The sequence below is a fragment of the Thunnus thynnus genome, chromosome 23, assembly GCF_963924715.1.
Source record: "Thunnus thynnus chromosome 23, fThuThy2.1, whole genome shotgun sequence".
NCBI classification, from domain to species: Eukaryota; Metazoa; Chordata; class Actinopteri; order Scombriformes; family Scombridae; genus Thunnus; species Thunnus thynnus.
Window position 1 is genome coordinate 3,910,555 of NC_089539.1, and position 20,898 is coordinate 3,931,452.

Below are 20,898 nucleotides of genomic sequence, written 5' to 3' on the forward strand. Positions count from 1 at the left end.
ACATTTTAAAAACTGGTTAATGGTTACGCCTGATGTGGAATCACTTTATACCAATATACCACATGACGGAGCCATTGAAGCGGTTGATTTTTATCTACGGTCCTCTCAATCAGAAATGAATTCCAAGATTGTGTAGTCCCAACAAAAAATGTTTTCATGTACAAAGATTCTTTTTATTTGCAGTTGAAAGGCACAGCTATGGGTAGCACCATGGATACTTGAATTCTTCACATAATCCTTTTTTTCATTATATAGGGCTTTGGTAAAGTTGCATTGATGATATTTTCCTCCTTTGGGCAGGTGCCTAAAAGAATTACTGGATTTCATACGTTTTCTTTGTCATCAACTTAAATTTGTAGTTAATTCCGAATACTTGCAAATCAATTTTCTGGACATTTTGATCATCAAAGAACAAGACAAAATGGCAACAGATCTTTATAGGAAACCGACAGACAAGAACACAATATTACATGGCAAGAGTTTCCATCCCACCTCTCTTTTTCCAATCAGTCATTTTAATAGAATACGCCGCATTTGCAGCTCAGATGAGTCTTACAGTAAACATAGTGGTGACATGATGGAAAGATGTAGGGATAGGCAGTATGAGGAAGGCTGAATCCAAAATGCTGTAGACAGATTTAAGAATGTCAGCTAAAGAGAATGTCAACAAGAGAAGGATTGATTCAGAGCTCCCTCTGCATTACACAATACTCTCATTTGGGAAAAGAATTTTAAGAGATTGTCCGGCAACACTTGCATATTTTGAAATCTAATCCTAATCATAAATCAGTCTTTAAAGATTCCCCACGCATTGTTTACAAATGTGCTCCAAATATTCATGATCTCATAGTCAGAGCCGACCTTCCACCAGAACAACCTACTCACTTGTCGGCCATTCCAGACGGTAATTAAAAGTGTGCACAGTGCGCACAATGTAATTTCACTTTCAAATGTCACTCATTTACTCATCTGCATTCTGGTAAAAAAATCAATATCAAGGGTATTATTACATGTAACATAAAAAAACATCATCTACATGATCAAATGTCCCTGTGGCTTGGCTTACATAAGAAAAACAACACGCTGTCTCAAGACCCGTATTTCAGAGCATAGAAGTAGCATATGTACTAACAATCAGAAGAACCCTGTGGCTGTGCATTTCAACTCATTCAAACACAACCCATCCCCACTGAGATACACTGGGATTGAACATGTGAAAACCCCCCAGAAGATGAGAGGACATCAACAACATCCTTTTGAAAAGAGGCATTCTATATTTTTACCCTTAATACTCTGTCACCTAAGAGCTTAAATTTAGATTTTGATCTTAATCCTTTTTTGTAAGTAGTTATAGTTGAAAAAACAAAACATTTTTTCTAAGTATGATCGACAGACCGTATTTTACTTTTACAGATATCTTAATGAATATGGTTGTCTCTCCCAAAAGTTTATATCTGTTGATCCATTTTCATTCTCATTCTTTTCCTTTTTGTTTGTGTAGTCTTTCCTGCTGTAGGTATCAATACAAATTCTGGCCAATTTCTAGGCCTTGCCTGTAGTCCTAAAAAAAAAGTTTGGGCCAGTAATATATTACTGTTTTCTATATTCTATATAGTAGTTTTTATGATCATTGCTTTTTCTGATTTATGATATACATTTGACTCAACTTCTGATGTGTTATATTAAATATGTGCCTACATAATATCGATCTTCATGTTTCTACTTGTTTCTGCCCTTCTCATAGAGGCATGCTCTGTTCCCCATGTGGGAGTATCAGACAGTGTTGTCCAGATCTGCTCTGATTGGTCCAGCTTGAGAGTAGATTGACTCAATCATGCAGATCACAATCACCTGAGTGATGAATGTGTTTGTGTCTCTATATTGCTTGTTCTGCTTTGTGATGGTGATTTGACAGTGCCTGATGAAGATCTCTGTTAGATTGAGACGTTTCTCATTTAAAATTGCTGAGAGCTATTAGCACAGTGTGCAGATCTTTTGTCTGATCCAGCTCCTGTAGAAGCTGTTTGGATGTGCATACCCTACACCCTGTTTGTCATTGATTATCATGTTCCCCTCAGGATGAACTGTAATAACTGTGATGATCCTCTTATTTGTCATCTAGGGCAATCATCAGGTCAAAATTTGAATTTGTCTAACACTTTGTTTATCACCAAATACTTGTAAAACTAATGACATTTCCATTAGCCTCAGCTGTACTTTGTATATAGTGCTAATTAGCAAATGTTAGCATGCTAACACTGAAAAATAACACGGTGAACATGGGAAACTTAATACTTACTAAACAAAAGCATTGTCACTGTGAGCATGTTAGCTTGCAGACATTAGCATTTAGCTCAAAGTAGAGCCTCAATTCAAGTCAAGTCTGAAGTTGTCTGAGAAAAGATCAATACACATGAGGTGAAGAAGTTTCCTCTCTGCCACCACTCAGACTTTGATTAAGGAACCAAATACAAAGACAGAGAAGGCGGCAGCATGATGGATTAGCACTCATATTTGTCTCTTTCATTTTTGAAATTGAATGTATCTGGGTCCTTGAAAAACTGACAGCCCAAAACTTTGCACACAAGTCTCTGTCGGTCCCACCCTCCCTTTTTTTGTTTGTCTGAGGAAAAACAAAGCTAATATCCTGGATGGGATGTTGTGTTCTGTAAATGATGGATTGCAGTCGACAGTTTCGAAGCAAGTGATGGTTCAAAAGCAGCAATCGCAACAACTGAGAGGATGTCCAACTGTGCCACCCTGTCATCACCAATAAAAGACAGAGCAGTGACACCCTCGCTTGTGAAGAGTCGGGTTTGAAAGCTTGTTGTTCGCCTGTAAGAGGCTTTCAACGTGTCATGACAGAACATTATTGGATAGGAACGCAGGAGGCCATGTTGTTTACCACGATTACACATTCCTTCGCAAAAATTTCCCCACAGTCAGAGATGAGTGGGGCTGTCAACAGGTTATCAGAACTCATACATTAGTGTTTTGTTTTCTACTTTGTATATGCAGACTGATATATTATCAATTCTTCCCACTAACTCTTGATACCATCACCCCTGCTTGTATTCTTAGCATGTCAGTATCTTTCAATGACTGTAATACTTTTTTGTTTTTATAATGTTTGCACTGCCAACTCTGGACAGCTCATTTCCCCTTAAATTATAGACTCATCCTTATCTTTTAATAGACTTCTCTTTTTTTCTCAGCACAGTTCCCTCTATGCGTGGAAACTTGAATTATGAATAACACTCACTTACTCGTCTCTCGGTCTGCTGCTTTGTCCATTACTCCTTCTCCCCTCTGTTCTCTTTACAGTTTAAGTGTTTATGCCAATCTGCAAGGCATTTTAAGCAATTATTCCTTTCAGCCATGATAACACAAGCCTTTTCTTTTCTTCATCTTGCTTTAATTTCCTTACTTTAGTAAAAACATACACTCATGAAAACCATGAAAAACAGAAAAAGGTACTCCAGATCAAGTTAAAAGAAAAAAGAGAGAAAATAAGTAGGCAGTAAGAGTAAATGAGTATAATTAGTCAGGAGTTGCCAGATTCAGGCCCATCTCACCAGTTAACTCTAAAACTTACTAGTAAAATGAGTAACCTAATGTCATCCTAAAGGTGGTGTCACAGAATAGTCAGGGGATCATCAATGTCATCAGGATATGGCATCTGGGAGCCATGGGAATGTCTGCACAAAATTTTTTACCAGTTCACCTGTTAAGAGTTGAGCTATTTCACTGGATAATTGAAAACATTAATATGCTGATGGTGGAGGTGAGGGTATCATCTCTGGGCACCTTGGATATCTGTACCAAATTTTCCGGCAAGCCATCCAATAGTCGTTGAGATACTTCAGTCTGGACCAAAGTGGTGGACCAACTGACAGACTGAGATAGAGTGAAAGTAACTTATGCAGACCAAAATTTTAGCAGCATCAAATTCGATAGCTGACCCAGTCCAGGTAATTTTACTGGCGTCCAATACAGCCTGTTAAAGGACCAGTATATAAGATTTAGGTGGCTCGATTGGCAGAAATGGAATATAATATTCATAAGTATGTTTTAATTAGTGTGTAATCACCTGAAAGTAAGAATTGTCATGTTTTCGTTACCTTAGAATGAGTCCTTTATATCTACATAGGGAACAGGTCCTCTTCCATGGAGCCCGCCATGTTGCACTGCCATGTTTCTACAGTAGCCCAGAATGGACAAACCAATCACTGGCTCTAGAGAGGGTCTTTTGTGTTTTTTGTGAGTTTCACAGCCACCATAGGTTCTCCCACCCACTTATTAGGGGAGTGGGAGCGGAGGAGTATTCATTTGGTTATAAATCTGCAACCTCACCGCTGGATGCTACTAAAGCCTACACACTAGTCCTTCAAATCCTTTAAATATCAACTGGATTAATGTCAGTCAAGCATCTCTCATAGGTAGAGGGATTTGCTTAACCAAAACCTCCCAGTCCACATCACTATGAGACAGTTTCCCATCCTGCTTTAAGATTTCTACTGAATTCCCTAATAAGGTAGCAATAGATAGAATTCACCTCATGTGGCAGTGATTACAGTTGCATTTGATTTGTGAGCCAATACCAGTGTGCAGTGGGGGTCCGGAACCTGGAGCACCAGCATTAGATAGGCAGTCCTGAAGTTGTAGGTATCGCTAGAAGTCATTATTTTGCTATCTTATTATTATAAGCTTTTAACAGCAACAGCTGTTAACGGCTTGTATGGACATCCCTAATATATCAATTTCTCTGATAAATGGTGTTTCATCCTATCTTAAGTTTGCAGTATCTCCATATGAGGAAGCCACAATATAATCCTCCTCTCTCTCTCTTCCAGGTGTTGCTGTTGTTGTGTATAGCAGACTGGATGGTGCACTCGATGTGGCGGAGCGGCAAAGACCCGGACAGTTTTTCCATCCCTTACCTGACTGCTCTGGGTGACTTGTTGGGCACCGCCCTGCTGGCACTCAGCTTCCACTTCCTGTGGCTCATAGGCGACCAGGACAGCGACGTGGGCGACTGAGGCGGCCTTTAACGCTGTCTGCCATCCAACTTCTCACGCCCTTTAGCCTTGTGGGAATGTGGGTGTTTTCTGTCGCCGGCCAGCACATTCCTCTGCTTCTCTATCTGGATGAAACTTCACTTAAGCCACATGATGGTTTGGAAAAAAATCTGACTATTTTCTTCCCTGACATTTTTTTACTCTCCACAACTTTGATCTGCGTTGTTTGCACCAAAGCACTTGCATATTGTCTTGCTGGTCTTGTTAAGGAGAGCAGGAAAACACCAGCCACCACCCACAACGCTGAGGAATCCTTGCTGTTGGCAAGGTGGTCTACTCTGCCAGCCAAGCATCAGTCGGAGGTCCTCTACTTAACAAAAATCTCTTTGGCTGGTATATATTTTCGGGATTTACCACCCACCGTCACACAAAATTTGTTACTTGCCCTGTGTATTACTGCTTTGCATCATCGCATCAGTGGAGGGACTCAGAGACTGTTGGGGTGGAGGCCATGAAAAGGAAAGTGTGTTGTTGTTTTGTTCCAGATCAACTCTTCAACACACTTCGACCTGCCATTTCAGCAGCTCTACCAGCATCAGAGTTTAAAGGGAGTAACACGAACTTGTTTTGTTGGTACGAAAAAGTCTGCACTTTTGTCTTGCGTCTACCCTTTTAGTTGTTTGTTGTTTCACAAGTGTCTGAACTCACTCAGTCTGTACAATAGAGTTATGGTTTTCATATGTCTGTATTTTTTGTTTTCCTACACTGTTATCCTCTGCAAGGTTAAGGCTGAAGCATTCTTCTTTCCCAGGCTGCACGAAAGCAAACATACACAAGTGTCACTAGGAGACATTTGCATGGCTGTTTTCTTTTACACTCGTACCAACTTGAACATTTTTTTTCTGCCTTCTAACAGGACATCAGGATCAGGGGTTTCTCAGCCATTTAGGCTTTGAGGGACCAGAAAACAAATCATGTCCAGTCATGTGGACCAATACTACAACTCTGAGAGCATTAACAGAGCGTCTGATGACTTCATGCCAAGATTTAGTCTAAAGATTAAATCTTTACAGGAACATGAACGAGATAAAACTGCAAGTGCATTAAAGACTTACAATATTCTCATTTTATAACAAGCCAAATTGATGCATTAAAAAGTCAGCTGGAAACAGCATTTTCAACCAACGCATGCAGCATGCCAGAGTTGGTTGCAGGCTAGAAATGAGAAGCTGCTTTTGTCTACTACTGTCTGAAATCAAGGACCTGTTGTTTAAAAAATTACTAAGAATTTTGATGGTCAGTCTGCTCCCATTATGAACTGTAGGTGTAGCAACAGTAACTAAAGGGAGCAGGAATTAGCAAACGGGAACTTACTACATTGGAATTGATCCACAGAGATATTTAGGGCTGTGTTTTTGTGGAGGCGCAATGACCAGCGCTCCAACTGTTTGGTATTTTCCTGACCTTGAAACTCGCTTTGCGCGTCTGTGTTGTATTTTGGTGCTCAGCGCAGAGTACACGGTGCACAGGTGGGAGGAGAGGGGCAGACAGGTGGGAAGGTTCATTCAAATGAAGCAGCGCAAAGACAGTATCTGTACTGTATGAGCAGCTTCTCTTTCAGTTCATTAAATCCCTGCAGCATCTGAAGGCAGCAGGACTGATATGTTGATAAATCCGCAGCCTCCGATTAGAGAAGTGTCGTGCCAAAGCGCAGCGCCGTTACGCACGGCCGTTCACTGTTTAACTTCATTACATCGCCTGAAAACGACATCAGGCTGTTACAGTATAACCACACACACCTCTACACACATCAGACTGGTCGGTTAGAACTCGATGTTCTGCTTTTTATGAAGGAGACATCAGGTTAGCAGCTCATCAGCCTCTTTTCCAACTTTCTTTTTTAGCAAAAGTAGCATCTGGTGTTTTATCCTTGAAACACATTGTATAACATTAATAACTATGAGAGAATGTATGAGGTGAGATACATTAGGCTATGATTACTGCTGAAATAGCATCATGCAAACGCCTTCACCAAATCCATATTTTTGTATTTCATTCATCATCATAGTAACCAGCTGATGAAAACAACTACTCCATCTGTCTTTGGCTGCAGATTTGTGGTGATGTGTGTTCATGTTCATGTCATGACGCTCTGAACTGTCCAGACATTTCCTGAAGAAAAGCTTCCTGTTTGTTGAGCCGTCGTCATCACGTTTAACTGTGATTGGCACAACTGTTTCGGAGCTATGACAGCAGTGAGAAAGTATTTAATAATCACCACACTTGCTGATCTATATTCACCTTCACTCAGCCCTTTTGCATGTTGCGCTGCTACACAGACATGAACCAAAATAACAGGTTCGCATGAAGACGCCCACACGGTCCGTGCGCCTGCCACCTTACGCTTGTTGTTGCACTTGCGCGGTTAAAATAGAGCCCTTGTATATTTGCAACCACTCATCTTTTCCAGCCTTAGCCACCTGATATCTTCTGTAAATTGCCAACAGCCCTTCCCCGACACTCGTGTAAAACAAACCATGTATTCCTCTGTATATTATGACAACCTCCTCAGTTCTCTCTCATTAATTTCCTGTGTTTGTTTGTCCTGTCTTCTATTCTCGGCGGGTGCCTGGTTGTTGCACACGGAACAGAAGCAGTGCATCAGTCCAGCATGACCATTTACATTCCACGCTGGATGTTTACATGCCAATCACATGTTGTTTACACTCATACATAGTGTCTACATGCTCGCACGCCATTAATCAGCAGTTTTCATGTCAGCATAGTCTGATTTTCATCATCATATCAACTAATATAATCACTGATAGCATAATCTGATTAATCGCTGCATTTCTGGTCAATTCCGCTCACTTTTTCAGACTATGAGATGTGTTTAAAAGGTCAGAGAAGATTGATCCAGATTAGGCTACTGGATTATTAAATCAGTCCCTCTATCTCCAGGAGGAATGACATTAAAACTCTTAAATCAAGCCACCATCTTAATCAGATCATTCAGCAGCATATTGCGTGCATGTGGACGTAGCCGGTGGCTCTCTTCAACTCCAATATGTGCCTCTTGAGATTCACTGGTTGACAAGGTATTTTTCTCTGTCATGCCATTAATGCAATTTTCTTTCTACTGCATTGTAATACTGTGCAATGATTCCTTTTTGTACTCACTTTCTGTTCTGAGACGATGACTATTGTATTTTTTTTTTTAAAGTTTCATTCCAAAATGAGATATCCATCATTTTAATTATTGGCATGAAACTGCTTACAGATATTATGGAAGTTTGGGGTTCAAAGTGTATGTATATCCTTTTGGAATGAAACCCTTTCTTTGCTTTTGTGGCTCATATGGGCATAAAATGTCTAAATAAATGCCCTTCAATTGAAAAGCATCTCGTTTCTGGTTATTTTTGCTGAAGGGTTTCACTGGCAAATAGCTATCCTCTTATCCACATACAGCAGCAGTCATTACATTACATTCACAGGAGAAGACAGCCATCACATGAGCTCTGAATGCAGCAGATGAAAGCTTAAATACTGAGCCAGGGAAGAAAAGCAGGAGTTATGATTGAAATGAACAGTAAAACTCTTCATTCCCCCTCTGTTTGCCTGAAGTAAGCCCTAGATATAGTATAATCTATGTTCTCCGATGGTCTCCATGACAACACGACCAGGCAATGCTCATCCTCTTCTGTTAACCTCAGTGCTTGGGAAAAACATGCATTTCTGAACAGATGTCACACTTACGCCCACCTCCAACACATACAGTAGCTCATGTCTCACTGGAGAAGCTGCTATTGAGTTGCAGTGTTGAGGGAATGGAGCCATTGCAGGATTTTACGATGACGAAGATGAACTAATGAGGTTGCAAAATGTCTGCTCTCACAAAAAGATTGAGGTTGACTTGCTCTGGTAAATATCTAACCAATGAGAGGAGTGAAGGGTTTTTTTGTGCTTTTAGTGATGCATTATGGTTGGTTTGGTTTTTTTCTGTGTGAAAAGAAACTGAACCCACAGGAAAAAGCAACAGATTTACCGACTCATCCACTGATTGAGAGCAGAGAAAACCAACTGTAGGTTTGAAGATGCCCAAAATTAACATTACATGACGTGAAGTTCGCCCCTATTCATTATCTGTGGTAAGCGTGAAATTAGTTTCGAAAGGTATCAAGGATTAACACGCAACATGGGACCAGCGACACAAATATAAGGGTCATGTGAAAAAGTGAAAAGTTCAGTCTGCGTTCAAGATATTAGATATGAAGAGAAACAAAGTACTTTTTGGCACAAAGTCATGTAAGTTGTTGGAGTTACAGATTGTTTATATGAACAAGTTAGCTACTTGTTAGTATGTATGTATTGAGGTTCTACGGAGTCCCTGAAGTCCAGAAAGATGTTATTAAGACTGTTTTAAGGCTTTGTGGGTTACCTAGGTTCACAGTTTTTCAAGTGTGTCCTAAAACAACAGTCAGGTGTCCATATGAACAGTGAAAGAGGTTTTCCTTGCTTTAATCATTCCTCCTGTTCATACTGGCTATGAAAAGATCTCCTTTAAATGTGCTTTCAGTGTAAGTGATGGAGGCCAAAATCCACAATGTGTTCACACAGTCATTTTGTGCAAAAATGCATTTAAAAGTTGATGTGAAGCTTATATGAGGCTTTATCAGTTTGAGTTAGTCATATCAAGTGGATATCTGACACATTTACGGTCTTTTTAGCATCAAATTCCCTCTTTGTGTTTTCTCAGACAGTGTTTCCCTGTTAAGCTACGGTGGAAGTAAAGTAACAAAAAGAGACTTTGGCACTAAAAAGACTGTAATGTTGAAAGATATCTATTTGATTTGACTCATTTGGAAGGCTGAAGTTTATATTAGTCAAGTCAAGTCAATTTATTTATAGAGCACATTTAAAAACAACAAAAGTTGACCAAAGTGCTTTACAGAGACTGGGAAATACAATCAAAAGAAAACACAGACATAGTTATGAGGATCAAGGGGAAAATTAATAAAAAAGTAGAATAAAATAAATAAAAATGGGATTTAAATCCTAAAAACACAAAAGCATTGCACAGAGAGCAAATAATTAATAGAGAGAGAAAAATATATAAATAAAATAAAAGCCATTCATGTCTTCATGATGAGTATTAAAAGGCTGAAGGAAAGAGATGGGTCTTAAGAGGGGTTTTAAAAATATCAGAGGAGGGGGAGGATCTAATAAAGAGAGGCAAACTGTACCACAGCAACATCGGAAAATGTCTGATCACTCCTGGATTTCAACTGGGAGCATGTAATGAAGAGCAGTGATTAGTCAGCAGATCTGAGGGGTCTGGCGGTAGAACAGGGGGTGAGGAGTTCATAAGCCAGTACATGCAGTGCCTTAAAAACAAATAGAATCGTAAAATCAATACTGCATTTCACTGGTAACCAGTGAAGAGAGGCCGGTACAGGAATGATGCAGTCTCTCTTTTTGGTTCCAGTGAGGAGTCGTGCTGCAGCATTTTGAACCAGCTGCAGGCAACATAAAGCTGACTGACTAATTCTTACATACAGAGAATTACAGTCAGTGGGGGAGGAGATCAAAGCATGTGCTACGGTCTCCAGATCCTTAACAGACAGAAATGATTTTAGTTTTATAAGTGATCTAGGATGGAAGAAGCTGGTTCTGACAACAGAGTTGTCATGATATAATATTAGCTTCAGTACATTTAAAGACATTTTTGCACAGAAGGAGGACTGTGCATTTTGTCCTCCATCACTTACATTGTAAGTGCATTATGAAGAGATCTTCTAATGGTCAGTATGAACAGGGGGAATGATTACAGCAAGAAAAACATGTTGCAATGTTCATTTGGGCTCCTGACTGTTGTTTTAAGACAGAAATTGAAATAGAAAAGTCCTATCCTTTAATAATGGAAAAAATTAAAGAAAATATACCTGAAGAGTTAACTAAATAAATAAAATTTAAAAATTGGAGGTGGCGGGTACAATAGAAAGACTTCAGTATTCCTGAAACCTTTGCTACAGGCGTCTGTCTTTTTCAGTTATTCCTGTTTGATGGATAATTGGTATGACAGCTGCCATTGTAGATGAGGGCCGACCAATTCGCTAATTTGGCCAAGTGAAGCATCTCTCCGCAGCTGTAACACCATTGAACATCAAAGCATCCTCAGAAGTAGCCTCAGAATCGATTCATTGCAGCAGACACTACTGTACCTCTGTGAGCTGATAAGGTAACAAGCATGAACCGATAAAAGCGCAGACACGTCTCAGGAAACTGTGTGGCTTTCTGTGAAAACAACCAAGCTAACATGGCAGCATGGAAATAAGATACAACTTCAAAGTTGAACGTCATAAGGTGTTTCTCTCTTGGAAGCAGGAACAGGCAGCAATAGGATCAAAAGAAGAGGGGGCACTTACAGACCTGTGCGTGGTCTAAATTTAAAGTCCTGGGCTGTATAACCAATGTATTTCCCATATCTCTTTGAACACGGTGAGAAGCATTCCAACACTACTTTTTAACATCGCCAAATGGATTTTCTTACCTCTCATGTGATCAAAGCCAAAGGCAGTAGATACGGATTATTTATGCTTATGGATTTTCTTAAAGGACGAGAGAATCAGTTGCGTTCTTTAGATGAAGCACTTATGGGCCGGGAGATTTGCATCAAATAAACACCTTATTATCAAAGCACCAAACAACCAGCCACACATCATACTGTACTGTTTTATTAATGAAGGGCTAAGTTATGATTAATAGATTTCAGTTGGTGTGTGAGCACATGTTGTGTTTAACAACGCACCTCTGTTAGTGTCTAGACAGTACATTTTTAACAAGGTCGATCGGACGTAGCGCTCGCTTGATAAATCGAGCTGTGATGTTTTTGGGGTACGTATGCTCTCCTCAGTCTGGCAGCTCTGCAGCAGTGACCCAGACAGTACCAGAGGGCCTGTGAAACCTAACCCCCCTCCGTCAGTCAGTCATCCAGTCACCCTTGGGGCTATTAGCAGTACGTTAATGTGGAGCCCGCAGACGGAAGGGGGTTCTGGGAGGTCTGGCGGTAGCTAGCAGCTCTCCGAGTGCTCAGGAAAACAATAGATGTTTCATACACGCCGTAATTGGAAACAGATTTCTCCAGAGGTCTGTGGGTCTTGCCAGTCAAGCTAAGGTGCTCAGACACATTTGAACAGTGTGCCACAGTGAAATGTGGACCTTTAAAAAGTGAACCTTAAATTACACCACAAAGCAAAGGAGTAAAAGGTTTGTGAGGGTGACACTGAAACCAATCAAATCATAGTATTATATGGTATTATATAGTTTGTATTAGTATATGGGGGGTTTCATGTGATATAATCACCACAACATGCTGCCAAAGGACAAAGGTCCACAGCTGTTAAGGCCTCAGTGTGTTTCAAACAAGGTACTTGTCAGATTGCCTCAGACAGACAATCTAAGCTGAAGCTCTCTTTCTTTCATTCCTCACACAACATATTTATATCATGTGAACAATGAGTGAAACACTGTCAATACCTGAGGACAGCAAGTGTTGTGACATATATCCCCATTTGTATGATTCATCATATAGACCCTGCAAAGACACACAAAAGAAACCATGTTATTAGAGAGATGTTGAGGCAGTGTGATGCAGTATAGAGGCCGTGACAGTGACTTTTCACCCCACCCTCTAGTGTTGCCATTCGGTGCAGGTATAAACACTTTAGATGTGTTTGGAAGGCTGGGGCTAGGCACCAGCAGCTAAGTCCGACTCTAGTCTAGTAGTATGATCTAAATCAGTGCTTCTCAAAGCCAATTTAACCCATTTAAATAGTTAATAATAGTTACATTTTGTGAGTTTTTACACACAAAAGACTCAAGACTGACCCGCTACACTGACAAGTAACCTGATATCTAGATATGGTTTGTCAGATTTTCTTGACTTTTTTGCCGTTTTCACCAAGGTGTTGGCTTGACAAGAATGACCTGTCAAAATCTTTACGTCTTAAAATCTACTCAGACAACAAAACAACATGAAGATAAATGTAGATAGCCCTGCTACCCACGTAAATCAGATTAATTTAACTTAAATTTCTGCTTGCCAGTTTCCCCCAAGGCATGTGCACCTTACTGGCTGTACACCCCCCACAGTCTGAGAATCACTAGTCTAAATTACATCAGTTAAATCAGATTATGGCAGCCTTTTGGCTTCATCACCATTGTGACTTCATTAGTTTTAGAACATCTTGCCAAAGGGCTGCAGTTGAAAATTAGCCTGCTGGCTAACACTGGCACATTTACAGAAATGTTGACTTATGTGCTTTGCCCTGATAGATAAAAATGAAAATGAAATGTTCTTGTTGTAAATAGTAATTTGAGGTTACCCTGGCCTCATCAATTGTGGACTGGAGCTCTAAAAGTGTTATACATCATCAAAACCTTGTTATAATTGAAATCTTTTAATGAGGGAGAAAGATTAGATTTTTTTTTCCCAGAAAAACCATATCAGACACACATTATTGTTCCAACCAGATCTTTAAAGGTACCCTGTGGGTTTTGTGTGTTTTGATAAACACTGAATGTAAATATAACTTTTGTTTGTTTGAAAGAAAATTCCAATGAGCTCAGTGGGATGCTGTATGGGATCAACACTGCCAGGGTTCATAGAATGATTTCCCTTGGGGCCAAATATGCTATATGTATATATATATATGTACGTGTACATCCTGTCATGGAAATAAATGGGATATCAGTGTAAGTCTGACAGTGTTGACTTGTCCTAGTAGGTTGTTGGTGCAGAAACAAGACTGACCAGAGCATCTATGTGTTCTTATTGGGTAAACAGGGAAATTCCTGACACCTTGGGGTGATATTCCTCTGGCGTCAGACTGTACATACTCTGAATGTTTCCTTGTTGAATTTATTGAGTTCTCATGTTGATCTGCATTGACCTGCAGTTCGCTGTTCTCTTCAAAGGGCTGTTACTCAAACAGACAACATCCCAATGTCTCAATTGTTGAATGATTTCTCAGAGAAACCCTGAGACAGCTGGTAGTTGGCCTGGATGTGACACTATGACCTCTGTACTTCCATCACCGTGTCCTCTATCTTTTATACTGACAGTAACTGTACTTTCGACAATGGAAGATCGATAGCGCTGTTGGTGAGGACGGATGACTCAGCCTGTAGTGGGTGCTCAGTGCTCTTGGAGTGAAACGCTGGTCGATCTGTCTTTATTTAGGTGGTTATTAATCTCATTTGGCAGCAAACCCAAACTGAGACAGCAGGAGGAGGCTGACAGCCCTTACTCTGTGGGGAATTTCACAACTGTGCCACCCTATGAACACCCCGGACACTCTAATTGCCCGCCACCAGAGAGGGACATGGAGTGAGGACACATTTCAGGCTGAGTGATAAGTTGTCATCACTAGACTTCACTCTAAAGAAGCGGCCTGTAACTGTCCTTCATCCTCCACCCAACCATGATTGAGTTTAACCTTAAATGACAGTGTCCTACCCATGGGACACTGTAGCCTTGGTGGCATTATTTTCAAAATCACTTATACTCATTCTGATTTTTTGGTTGTAAAATTTAATTTAGCTTTTAAATGACACCGGGGTTATGACTGTAATCAAAAGGGTTGAGATAGATCAACACATATGCAAGCTGTCACAGTCAATTCTTCATGACACACCACACATATCTACTCAACAGCATATTAAAATAATTATGTCTTTAAATTTTTTGGCATGATTACAGTATTGCATAGCATTGCTGTCTGCCACAGTATCATTCTTGATACTGGATGGCAGCAAAGTAAGGATTCCACTAACACACATTAAAGCTCCACTAATGGCAGCGCCCCTGGTTACTGTGCATGCCACATAATTGGAATGTCCCTGATTTGATTCAAGCCAGGGACCTTTGTTGCATGTCATTCCCATCTCTCTCTCTCTCTCTCTCTCTCTCTCTTTTTACTGTATGTTGATTTACCGCCCACCTGGCCCAAATAATGGCATCTTAATTGAATTTGCTGAGTTTTAATCTTCTGTGGTTGTTAAACCTGCCAAAGTTTTGATAGTCGGTGATTTCAATATTCATGTTGATGAAGCATCAGATAAATTTGCTGCTGAATTCTTAAGCATAACTCAGTCTTTAAATTTAATGCAACATATATCAGGGCCAACCCACAATCATGGTCACACTTTTGATATGGTTTTTACCTTGGGTCTGAATCTTAATACTCTATGCATTGATGACTTTTTTGTGTCCAACCACAAACATATTATTTCTGATATTGTCTTCAATGCTGACACCCAATCCATCAAACGTACGACCTGTTTTCGCACTCTCAACAGCCAGTCTGCAGACAAATTTGCCTCTGTTTTTGCAGATCTCAGTAAGGATATGGCTTTGCCTGCTCAGACCAACGATTTAGCCTGCTCCTTTAATAACCTCTGTTTATCAACCCTAGATGTTGCTGTCCCACTTAAAAACAAAACTATCCGTACAGTTAACTCATCCCCTTGGATGAATGATGACATATGCTGTCTTAAAAGAGAGTGTAGAAAGGTCAAGTGTAGGTGGAAACACACTAAACTTGAGGTTCATTTTATTCACATAAAAGAACTACTTTCATCTTTTAATAAGAAAGTGAAAGAGGCGAGAACTGCTTATTTTTCTAATCTAATTGATTGCAACAAAAATAATCCCAGAGATTTATTCAGCACTATCAATAGATTGGTTAACCCTGCCCCTGCACCTGTACTGGTCTTTTCAAATACTGACTGTGAAATGTTTTTATCTTTTTTTGTGGACAAGGTCGCTGATACCCCTGGAGTAGACTGTTGGGCTCATGCTTCATTACATACACAGTTTAGCCCAATATCATTGGAAGATCTGGCAGCCATTGTCTCCCAAATGTGCCCCTCCTCTAGCTCTCTTGACATTGTTCCAACCTCTCTTTTTAAAGATGTTTTTAGTTCATTAGGGCCATACTTACTCTGTATTGTAAATAGTTCCCTTAGCTCTGGCTGTGTGCCTGATTATTTTAAGCATGCAATTGTTCAGCCACTCTTAAAAAAGCTAAGCCTTGACCTATTGCTGCTCAATAACTACAGACCGTTATCCAAACTTCTTTTATTTCCTTTTATTTCCAAGGTCTTGGAGAAAGTAGTGTGTAAACAACGTATACAGGTCCTGAACAGCAATAAAATCTTTGATAAGTTTCAGTCTGGTTTTCGTTTGGGGCACAGTACTAGAACTGCTCTGCTTAGGGTTTCAAATGATGTTTTAATGCGTGCCGATGCTGGGGAATGTTCAGTTCTTTTGCTGCTTGATTTAAGTGCAGCTTTCGACACTGTTGACCACTCTATTCTCCTTAATAGGCTTGAGCAATGGGCAGGCATAACCGGGACTGCCCTTGTCTGGTTTGCCTCCTATTTGTCAGACAGGAGCTTTTCTGTGGCAATTGATCATTTTGTGTCCTCATCTGCTCAGTATGTGGTGTACCCAAAGGTTCAAACCTTGGTCCAATTCTTTTCTCCCTGTACATGCTCCCCTTTGGTTTCCTAATCAGTCAGTTCAAGTGTATATCTTATCACTGCTATGCAGACGACACACAGCTATACTTTTTTGTCAATTCAAATGACCTGGGCAAACTCTTCACCTTACAAGACTACCTAACAGCTATCATGGACTGGATGTCAGATAACTTCCTCCAACTTAACTCAGACAAAACAGAAGTCCTTATTATAGGCCCTGAGTAGCCCCTAGTAATAAAAAATGTAGAGTCTCTCCATAGTTTTAAGAAACTCTTAAAAACTCACCTGTTTCATAAGCACTTTATCTCATAATGTGTGATTGCTCTCTGTGTTGCTTTCACTGTTTTTATTGGTGTGTCTGACTTCTGTGTTTGCCCTCTGTGTAGTTTTTATGGTTTTATTTTTATATTGATATTACGTGTTGTTAAACTTTTTATTTTACTTTATTTTATTCTATTTTATTTTTCTCTCAGTTGTTTGCATCGTACAGCACCTTGCAACTCTGGTTTTGAAAGGCGCTTTATAAATAAAGTTTACTTACTCACTTACTCTCTACCTGTTACCTGTTTTAATCACTGTTTTGGGGAGGAGAAGACTTCTGTGGATTATTCGGTTCCCAGTAAAAACATCCTGAAGGATGAACACTGGAGTAATCCTAACCCGAAGAAGCTGGTTGTTTAATATTGAAGACAACTACTCCCATGATCCCACACTACCTCACACTGTCATCACACTCCATCTTTTGTTATTGTTTTGATTGAGAGACCCCTAGCGGTTGAAATTACATATTGCGTGTTTCACTGTTTTGGTTCAGTCTCATTGACCTTGCTTCTAGTAATTGCTAGCAACTCTTTCTAGCAAAAAAAGCTCTAGCAAACCCACTGCCCAGCACCAAACAACATACAGTCAAAGTTAACATGTAGCAGGTGAACATAGTGGAGCATTTAGCAGCTAGATATTTTACTCAGGAGTTGGCGGAGACCAAAACAGAACTAAAAGCAGAGTGAATATATTCATCAGGTGGTAAGAAACACAACTGCAAATGAACACTAATGTAATTCCATGTCTACCTGATGTGTAAATAGGCTGTAACTGTTTGCTGACACATTCACCATATTAACTTTATAATATAATTTGTGTTTACAGCTTTTTTTAACTGCCCCCAGGGGGGCAAAAGAATTGATTACTGCAGCTTATATAACTGTTCTCATGCCTCTCAGTGATGTAGCAACCCGGTGCATCAACTTCACATCAGCAACATAAGTCAAAAACAGAGGTGAAAAACACAAGAGTAAATGCAAACTTTGATCAGAAACGTCCTGTGCCTCCCTCCATATATCAACTTAAGTGACGATTGGCTGCTCTCACCATCTGTTTGTCCAGTGCCTGTGGTGTCTTTAGCTCAGCCTCAAGCTGGAAACTGTCTTAGCTCAGACAGCTCATCAGGATGAGTGGCATATACAGTGCAGCCTGAAGGTGACAAGTTGCATATTATAGCTTCTATAGTAATTATTCATGCTGAGTTTGTCGCTGTCCACCCTCATATCCAGTCTGGCAAACAGCTTGTAATTGCAGATCTGCTGCTTGGGGATTCTGTCTCCTGTCTGAAGTTTAATTCATGGGAAGCAAAGAGCCATAAAAGCAGGTCTAGTCCAACAGCACCATTCCGTGACTGTCAATAAATGTGTTCTACCAATACGTGAGTTGTCCTGACTGGAAGATAAATGTCATTTGCTAAACTTTGTGGTGTAATGTTTTAATTGCTTCCTCCTCTCTAGCCCTCCTATTATCTTTGGGGTCAATTTGACCCCATTCAATGTTTAACGTCTCTTAATAAATGATTAACATCATTTTTTTGTTTCATATTTTATGACTTTTCCTACTTTAACGGGGACAACTGGGTAAACATAAAATTAACATGATGATATGTTTCCAATGTCCTGTACACATTTTGTACACATCCGTGGTCTTTGGGGTCAATTTGACCCCAGGCTGTTTTAGCTGTATAAAACATACAAGAAATATCCACATTTTACACACTTGTTTTGGTTGTTTTGGATGGTACTGGGATTACTATAACATGCTTTTTTATAATCTTAAAAAAACTTTTCTCTGCTTTAAGGCCCTAATCTAACATAACCATACCTATAGTAGTGTGAAAGCCACTTATAGCTCACATGAGATGGGGGAGGGGAAAACATAATTCCCATGAGACATTTCCTGTGCCATGGGAGCAGGGAAATTGATAGTTCACACAACATAGGGGAGGAACAAACATATAAAAGCTTGCACAGCAGCCTTCTAAACCATTTCTCTTAGTGCTCTGTGTGCTCTCTCTTCATGCTTTCTCTCAGTTGAAAATGACCTCCAAGCAAAGGTTTTCTGCCAATGAGGTTTTGTCACAGCTCTTTGACAGTGAAAGTGACATAGAGGAGAATGAGTCTGAGACAGAGGATAATAATTATGAGGCATCCTCCTCTGATAAAAATAATACCCTTATTGCTGACCCTCCTGTTGTCTCTCAACCACCAGCAGATACATTACCTTCCAAAAATGGACAGTTATTATGGTCCCTCTCTCCACTTGAACGATAGGATAGACTTAGTGCTGCTAATGTCATCAAAATGGTTTCAGGCCCCACCAGATATGCTGTCATCCCTGTCCAAGACATAAAATCAGCAACTGAGCTCTTTTTAACACCATCAATCGACAAGGATATACTTGAGATGACAAAGTGAGAGGCGAGGTGCATGTATGGGGACAGCTGGAAAGACCTGGATGTGATCCACTTGCAAGCCTACATTGCCTTGCTCATTTTGGCAGGAGTGTACAAGTCAAAAGGCCAAGCAACATCAAGCCTTTGGAATGCTGACACTGGAAGGGCAATATTTCCAGCCACCATGTCTCTAAAGACATTCCATGTTTTCTCCCATGTCACACGCTTTGATGACAGAGAAACAAGGCAGAGCTGACAAGAACGTGACAAACTCGCAGCAATTTGGGATGCTTGGGACAAGTGGATTTAGCAATTACCCTTTCAGGCCCCCACGTGACTGTGGATAAATGTCTGGTTGCATTTTGTGGGCACTGTCCCTTCAGACAATACATACACATACACCAAGCAAACTGGCCAAATACTGTATCAAAATATGGGCTGCATGTGATGCACAGTCCAGCTATGCCTGGAATAAGCAAGTGTACACTGGTAAATCCCCCGGGGAAGCACCTGAAAAAAAATTGGGATATGAGGGTGGTACTAGACATGGCTGAAAGATTGAATGGTCATAACATTTAATTTGATAATTTTTTCACAGTGTACACCCCAGGTGAGGAACTCTTGAAAAGGAAGGTTACCATGTTGGGGACAGTGAGAAAAACCAAGTCAGAGCTTACCTCTGAGCATCCTACAGTGAAGAGCAGGAAGGTAAAATCTTCAATGTTTGCCTTCACTGACAGAGCCACTGTTGTTTCCTATTGCCAAAGGGAAAAACATCCTGCTGATGAGCACCATGCACAAAGATGCTGTCCTGAGCACCTGAGAAGACAAAAAAACACAAACGGTCTTGGACTACAATGAGACAAAGGTGGATAACTTGGACAAGGTCACAGCCACATACAACTGCCAACACATGGATGCCCATCGGCCCCTTGTCATTTTCTTCAACATCAGTGATGTGAGCGTCTGCAATGCCTGTAATATGGAGTGAAATAAAGGAGTGGAACAGCAGAAAACTGAGCCGAAGGAGGATTTTCCTGGAGCGGCTGGGTTACTCGCTGGTCAAACCTCATATTGAGAGAAGACGGTGCCTTTCAAGAGTATCAACAGCTGCTGCATCCAAATGGAGACACACACCCTAATTCCTCCAGTGGTTCAAACTGCAGGCAGGAAACGTGGCAAGTGCCAGGTCTGTCCCAACAGAAATGACTCCAAGACCAGCAACACCTGTGTGAAATACAAGAAATACATCTGCAAGGAGCACGCACATACTCTCTGCACATCATGTGCACAGTAGTGCAGACAAAAGGCTGGACTGTACCTTCTGCTGACCTGTAGGAAAAATAATATGCTGTTCATATTCTGTCTATGCTGTTTGTATTCTGTCAAACTCATTTTGGTGACTACATAACTTTGCTTTTTACTATCTCACGTATGTGTTCATATATATAACACTTACAGTAGCATAGAACAATCCCTGACACAATATTCAAATTTACTTTTTATAGGTATTTTTGAGGGGTCAACCCTAGTCAACCCTAACCTGACACATTGTTAGCCAAGTTTAATGAACTTGGCTAACAATTTTAATTATAATAATTTTCTTGAGATTTGAATTGC

At 40.3% G+C, this 20,898-nt stretch overlaps 1 protein-coding gene and 1 pseudogene across 4 annotated transcripts in view; both read left to right on the forward strand.

Moving 5' to 3' along the window:
- Positions 1-8,419, forward strand: part of slc41a2b (solute carrier family 41 member 2b) — a 42,848-nt gene extending 34,429 nt beyond the window's left edge. For all 4 annotated transcript variants that reach the window (XM_067581257.1, XM_067581259.1, XM_067581260.1 and 1 more), the window contains exon 11: positions 4,854-8,419. In XM_067581257.1, the coding sequence (XP_067437358.1) occupies positions 4,854-5,039 (186 nt within the window). In that variant the 3' untranslated portion in view covers positions 5,040-8,419. The remainder of the gene's footprint in view (positions 1-4,853) is intronic.
- A 10,767-nt stretch (positions 8,420-19,186) lies between these two features.
- Positions 19,187-20,420, forward strand: LOC137176274 (piggyBac transposable element-derived protein 4-like; annotated as a pseudogene).
- Positions 20,421-20,898: the final 478 nt, after the last annotated feature.